The 7,377-nt window shown below is 46.6% G+C and overlaps 1 protein-coding gene across 4 annotated transcripts in view; it reads right to left on the bottom strand.

Moving 5' to 3' along the window:
- Positions 1-2,332: 2,332 nt before the first annotated feature.
- ISM1 (isthmin 1) overlaps positions 2,333-7,377 on the bottom strand; it is an 87,235-nt gene continuing 82,190 nt past the window's right edge. For all 4 annotated transcript variants that reach the window (XM_029221892.1, XM_029221891.1, XM_029221893.1 and 1 more), the window contains exon 6: positions 2,333-4,041. In XM_029221892.1, the coding sequence (XP_029077725.1) occupies positions 3,524-4,041 (518 nt within the window). In that variant the 3' untranslated portion in view covers positions 2,333-3,523. The remainder of the gene's footprint in view (positions 4,042-7,377) is intronic.

Raw genomic sequence — 7,377 nt, 5'->3', positions numbered from 1 at the left:
ATCCATGGAGCAGGCTATCTTCTAGAAAGCTAGGCTCTGCTGCTCAGGCAACCTGAGCAAGGGCACAGATACAGGATTCAAATCCTCTTATGGAATATGAGAGAACTGAGCAGACTATATAGTGCTAAAGCCAGATCCACTGTCACCAACGCGAGACACGTAAATGGTGATGCAGGGACATTTGGTGGATTTGAACAATTGAAGCAAAGGCAGAGTGAGTCGGAGGCAAAATCCTGATCCTGTGTGTTGGGAAGAGTTAGGAAGACAGTCGAGTAGAGGTTAAGGTTAAGAACACAGTCTTCAACCAGCTTTGCCATGTACAGAGTCTTATAACTTGGGCAGGTTAGAAGACCTTGTTGGGCTTCTTTTGCCTTATCTGTAAAATGGATGTAACCTGCTTGCCTCCCATGGTAAAGTGATTAGCACAGAGGCACAAAGTATGTGCTCAGGAAGGGTGGCTGGTATCGTATCTATTCTTTGATCCTTGATCCTTGGGGAAATCTACCCCCTGGCCACTGAGCTACAAAGATGGAAAGGCTTGGAGACTAATCATGGTGGATAATAATTGAATGGGGTGAGGAGGTTGCCCAGCGCTTCTGGGGCCCTGCCCTCATCCTTCGCATGTGCGGCCACCAGAGGGCCTTGACTTCTCTGTCTGTCACTATTGGCTTGCTCAGACGTGGCACATGAGAGGCCCAGTGGGTCACTAGAAAAAGGGATCTCTTTCCAAGGAGCAGCAAAGGAGCAAAGCATTTGATGAGAGGCGTCTGTAGAGCAGTTGCTGAGGGGTCCAATAAACAGGGGCTGCAGGTGAGGGAGCAGACAGCCTACTCTGTGGTGGGCAAAGTTGGCACTTGCTCACATGATCCCCTTTCCATGAAGGAATTACCCAGGGTTACACTGGGGCTGGCTTGGGGCCCTATAGTAAATGAGATACAACTGCATAGAGGCAGGTTATAGTTCAGCAAATTTCCAGAGGGGTGGCACCATCTGGATGATGGATGGGAAACTAGCAGTGTTCTCAGTAGGCCAGGAGCCCAGGAGCCCTCCCCAGCTCCTAATTCACCCTGCCTTCCAACTCTCGGTTCGTTATGTCAGGAAGGTCTGATATAAAGAGGCAAATAGCCCATTGGAAACATGGCTCATATCAGTCATTCTCACTGTATTAGGAAACAGCTTTAATTTTCCACGCTAAATCCTTAACAAAAACACCTTAGACACAACTCCATAACTTGCCATTCTTGTCCCTCTGGCTCATCACTGTAAACATCCCAGTTTTCAGAAAACACCAAGCTCTTGCGTAGTTCCTTGCCTTTGCCCATACTGTTTTCTTACTCCAAATGCATCTACTTGCCCCCCCACCCTTCTCCGCTTTGTGAAATACCACTCCTCCATTAGGTCTAGCAGGTACTTCCCTGATTCCTGCCTCTATTTTCCCAGAGTACTTTCCACTTACCCTTTATAGAACACTTACCAGAGGGGGTTATTGCTGTACATTTTTGTCTCTCCTGCTCACTAAAATGAGCTTCTCATGTGATTCCTCTCCAGCTCTGCTTGAATACCTGTCCTGGCAGGGTACTCACCATCCCAAAGGCAATGCATTCCATTGCAACCAATTCTCTTGGCAAAAATGGTTTTCCTATAATTAGGAACCAAATCTGCTCCCCTGATACACGGACCTACTGATTTTCTCCTTCCCAGTTCACTTGCCTAAACTTCCTTCAGGTGTGAATAAGGATTCTCATTCCATAATTAGAAATAGGTCTTAAATATAAATATCCTGAGAGTGGGCAATACATGGATAACTCATTCTAAAGTGTAAATGACTGATAAGAGCTTTTCCATTAAAACAAGATTTTATTATGAGAACCTAAGGGTAGGCTGATATAGTGGATAGAGCACTGGACTAGGAAATGAATGATAGATCCAACGTGATCTATTTTTTTCTGAGCTTTGGTTTCCTCAACTCGAAATGGAATTATTTGCACAATGAGGAGTTCTACTTATTACTGTAATTGCAGAATTTTGTCTGGAAGCAGTCCCACTCACCTGGGCTGTCTTAAGCCTTTGCTCTGGCTTGGATTTCTTAGCTCTTTCTTAGCTCTGGGTGGGCAAAAAGTTGCACGTGTATCAGTGAGCTCTAGCCTCCTCGGGGCAGGGTTGATATTCTTGGTGCCAAAGATGCTATGACTTATACCACCCACCATCACATCAATCAATGAGCCTTTTATTCTACCTGGTTTGAACCTTCCTCTCCCCTGCCTTGAAGCCCTGCTTTACTAGGGCTATTTATGGAATTTGTATCATAAATATTTGCAGGTAACACATTTACTGTAGGCAACACATTTTATTATGATTTTATTATGTAATCTCTTTTCCTGGAGTTTTGCAAGTAAAGATTGCATAAGAACCAACTCTTTATTTGTCCTAAGTTCCACCCTACAGAACCAGGCCATATTACAATTGCTTGATGCACAAGACTCAGTGACTCAATAAATACTTTACAAAAATAATGTATTTTTTTCTTTCTTAAAACATAAAAAAATTAGGGTTTTAGACTTGAGTTCCTCTCTTTGTTTTTATATTTATTTACTGAGAATATATTGTGGAGAAAAAAAATTGTTACGATGGTATTAAAATAAAATAGATGAAGTTCATGTTCTCCCCCCATTTGTTTTGCATTTTTTCTTTGGAAAAGTGCTACTCCTTGTTTTTATGTCTGACCTTCCTGTAGCCTTCTGAACCTATTAAGGCATGAGCAGAAATTCTATTCTGGGGTCTTTTAATAGAATCATAGCATTGTGTTAATACTGGCCTTTGTTTTAAAGTCCACTTAAAACCAGGCCTCAGATTTTCTCCTAAAATACCCATTTGCCCCCCACTCCCTACCCAGGCTGAGGCAAGGGCATTTGGAAGCTGAGACTTATCAAGGTACCTCACTGGCTAACTAACACTTGGTTTCAGGTGGGTGTTTTCTTGTTTTGATATCTTTCTTTTGAATTCTTTATTTTTAAAGAAGTCATTACTACAAAATTCCCTCTCTCTTCCATCTCCCTAAGCCCCTTTCTGAACTCTCATGGAAGTGATTAAATAGTTTCACGATGACAACTCCAGAGAAAAGGTGACGTATAAGTCACATTCATATTAAATAAGTTATATATAAAAACTGCTTATCACGTTTACAACTTCCTTCTCTTTGCCCCTTTGCTTCTCTCGGAAACGCTGGATCCGGGGTGTGAGTTGAATCCCACCTGCTATGACCTCCAGGTTCTTCTTCCAGCTCCTTTCTCCCCATCCTCCTGAGGACATGCCTAGGAAGAGTTCCAAGGAAGCCGTTGACATGGAAGAGGCAACGGTGGCTTCAGATGGCAGTCACAAGGGCCTGGCACACACCCCTAGTGTAACTTATGACAAATACTCACGTGGTATATGTACATATACATGTATGCGGGTAAGACGGACTCTGCCAGGTGGCGGATCAGTGCAGTGTGTTTGTGTCATGAACAACAGAGGTGGTGTCTCTTTAATACTCTCTGGCCTCTTGAAACTGCTTGATATAATCTTCGTCCGAGGGGCTCTCTGTGCACTTCTGTCCGTTGTTGGGAGGTCGGGCCTCGTTATACCTGCTCCAGTCGCCCTTGCAGATAATCCAGGGCAGGATGTCCACCTTGTAGTGGAGCTCCGCTGAGAATTCAGTGCTGATGAGATTGGGCGTCCCCGCCCCTTTGCCCCTGGTGATGAGCTGCATGTTGTCGCCATAGCAACAGTGCTGGGCGGCCAGTGTGGTGCTCTCCAGGGACAGCATGGAGCGAATGCAGTACCGGGCCGTGGGCTTGTAGATCTCCAGCTTCTCCTTGGGCCCGCTGGCATCCTTCCAGCGGAAGTCCTTGCGCTTGATGCGGTCGAAGATGTCGGCCGTGCTGTAGGCCACCTCGGTGGGGTAGGAGCAGGGGCAGCTGGGCAGGTCGTTGATCACCTTGTGCATGTACTTCTTTAGGAACTCGCTCTTGCAGCTCATCCAGCGCTCACAGCTGTCCGTGTCTGAAAGGGGCCAGAGAAACCCTCTGATCGCATGCAAAACCGGCTGCCTGATGACTTTAAAGTCCACCTCTCCCTTCCCTGACGGGCAGCCCCTGGAACCCCCAGGCCATCGGTGAACACGATCATGGCCCTTGAACTTGGGAACTTTGTTCTCGGCCCCACCAACTCCTTACTTTATATTATGAAAACTTTTCACATACATAGAAAAGTGGAGAGAATATACGTATACAATGACTACCCAGATGCCATCACCTAGACTTAATCATTGTATATCCCTCATTAAAATTTTTTTTGGAAAGATATGATATTATTACCCCTAAGTTTTAGTAGGCATCTACAAAAATAGGAGGATAATTAAACCATATTTTCTATGTTTTCCTAGATAACCATAACCCCATTATCACCCATAAAAAAATGAACAATAATTCAGAGAGCCATTTTGAATCTCCTCTCTAAATAAGCGATGAGTGGCGGAGAATGCCTCAAAGGGATATTTGTAGGACTAAGTTTTATTTCTGCCACTCACTGACTGGTTTAAACTAGGCTAGTGGCCTAACCTCTTAACCTTAGGCAGGAAAGAGTTAACAACCGTTACATGCAAATCCCTGTGATAAGAGGTCTCAAAGAGGAAGAGGCTGGTGGTCCCTGCTTTTAGGGAATTTAATATTTAGGCCAGAGGACACTGACCTATAGACTTTGAGCCAGAACCTGCCCCAAGAAGTGTGTAGTGTTTGGCCTTACAGTATTAAAAAATATTGAATTAATTGCCGACGTTTAAGAATTATGTGATTCCACTTATTAATGTAGATTCCTGGTTTCATTTGAAAATCCCAAAGATAGGTTGACGTCAGTCCTGCATTGCCTTGTGAACAGGTAACCAGTGACCACTCCTTGGTCAAGACAGGAGGTCCCCAGTTCCCCACAGTCTCTACCTGATCCCGTCACTCATGGGTGTTTGCTCTTGGTCCCTTAGTCATGAGAGTTCAGGACCTCTGGTTTAGTGAATGTCTCAGTTTGTATTTTCCCAGACCCTGAGACAAAGATGCCAGTGAAAATGGTCCTTTGGGAAGTGATTCTGGGAAACACCAGCAGGGAGCATGGAGGTGGGACAGGGAAGGGAGGGTGGCAATATGGGATGTGGATCAAACAAGCAACCACTGTAGAAACTGCAGCATCTTCCCCTTGGACCTCGGAAACCCACCCAGTGACAGGGTGGAACTTTACCCAAGCCCCGTGATTCTGGGAAACAGCCAAGGTTAAGACTTTCCCCCACCCTTGCGCATTCTGGAAAACCACTTACTGTAAGAACCCTCTTCCCCACAGGACTTGATAAGACTCACAGCTGCTGCCTTGTTTACCTATGACAAAACCAGACACAGACCCTCCAGATTCCCTTTCTTGGTCTCATAAACGATTAGCTAAACTGCTCATCCCCAATCAGAATAAAACGCATCCCAACTAAACTTTAGTTAATATTCTCCCCTTCTTTCAAGCCCCTGAACTTTTTTTTTTAACTTTTTATTTTGTATTGGAGTATAGCCAATTAACAATGCTGTGATAGTTTCAGGTGCACAGCAAAGGGACTCAGCCATACATATACATGTATCCATTCTCCCCCAGACTCCCCTCCCATCCAGGCTGCCACATAACATTGAACAGAGTTCCCTGTGCTATACAGAAGGTCCTTGCTGGTTGCCCTTTTTAGATATAGCAGTGTGTACATGTCAACCCCAAGCTCCCTAACCATCCCTTTCCTCCACCCTTCTGTCCCTGTAACCATAAGTTCATTCTATAAGTCTGTGAGTCCGTTTCTGTTTTGTAAATACGTTCATTTGTATCATTTCTTTTTAGATTCCGCATATAAGCGATATCATATTATATTTCTCAAGCCCCTGAACTTTGACCTACCCTCTGCCTGGGCCAGCATATAGCCTCTCCTTAGGGGTCCCTACCGAAAATAGGCTGGTCTCAGGGCAGAACATTCTCTGATGCCCTATCTGATCTCACCAGCCTTCCATCCCACTGCCTCACGTGGGGTTCTTCTAGCCTTATTTAGTCCTCTGTAAAAGAAAACCCTTTCGCCTAACCCTTGAGAGGCTTGCAGGCCTATAGACACAGTGTTTTCTCTATTGCAAATTGGCCCTTTCCCTTTCGCAATAATCCTTTGAATACAGTCTTTGAAGAGAGATGTTGTTTTTTTACTTGGCGGGATCTGGTTATTATCCACTAGTTCCCATCAGTCACTGGTAGGGGGCTGCTCCTGGACTTCTGGATGACCATGGATTCATGGGCTGGTGGCTCTGGGGGCCAGAGCACACCGTCAGGCAAAGAACCACAGGGGCTGCTGGGGTGTAGGGACGTGGTGTGGGCAGTGGCAGGTTTCCTATCGCGTGTGGCTCAGGAAGTTGCAGCGGGTAAGATGAGCCATATCTAAGGCTGCCCACCATGGTGGAATGTGGGGTGCGTTAAGGGGGCCAAAGCAAAAAGTGCCACCGGTGCTAAAAAGTGTCATTTCTATCAGTGCAAGTCAGGGGGTTCTTCAAGGAGTGTGTGACACCGGGCTGGCCCTGTGGCTCTTCAGGGCTGCATGGTGGCCACAAGTGTCCTGCTCAGAGCTCCTGCAAGGAAGCCTGCTGGGGGCACTTTGCTGCCTGGTGGCCTCCAGCTGTAGCGGCTGTGGATCTGCTGTGGTTTCCACATCCAGGCTGTGCTCCCCCGGGGCTGCTCTCAGTCGATGACTGAGCCTGGTGTGGGTGCTGCCCAACGGGGGACCCCTTTGTCAGGCAGCCTTTGCTGGGGGGTGCCCGTTGGCATGGTCGAGACTTTCTCAAGCTGCTTTGAGGCCCTTGCTTCCCAGTCCTCCTTCCTTCCCTCCCTCCCTTTGCAGGGGTCAGGCCTGCATCCTGGTCTGAAAGCCTTCCCTGCCTACTTCTGCTGCTTCCCCTCTATCCTTCCCGGGCTCTTCCCCAGTGAATCTCTTGAATGTCCAATCCCATCTCAGAAGGCTGGACCTGACTCAGACTACATACAAGAGCAGAGATGGGGCCGGGTGAGGGGAAGGCCATCCAGGTTGGTATTAACTGTGCAAACCACAGTTAAGCAGAAGAAGTCTGGGGGCAGGGTGCATGTTCAGTTTCCCTGGAGCAGAGGATATAGGGAAGGAAGGTTGTTAGTGTCAGGTCATGGGGTCTTCAGTGTGGTTTAGGCTCGTTTCAGAGGGCACTAGGGAACCACTGAAGGTTTCTGAGTGACAGTGAGCTCTTCACTGAGCTATGCAGTAGGAAGAAAGATTCAGTGCTGATGTCAATTTTAAGAGTCCAGGTGAGATACTCTGGG

This window comes from Monodon monoceros, unplaced genomic scaffold (assembly GCF_005190385.1).
Source record: "Monodon monoceros isolate NGI ecotype Baffin Bay Population unplaced genomic scaffold, NGI_Narwhal_1 Super_Scaffold_13, whole genome shotgun sequence".
In the NCBI taxonomy this organism is placed as follows: domain Eukaryota; kingdom Metazoa; phylum Chordata; class Mammalia; order Artiodactyla; family Monodontidae; genus Monodon; species Monodon monoceros.
Note: the sequence above shows the minus strand (reverse complement) of the source record. Positions and strands in the feature narration are given on the sequence as shown.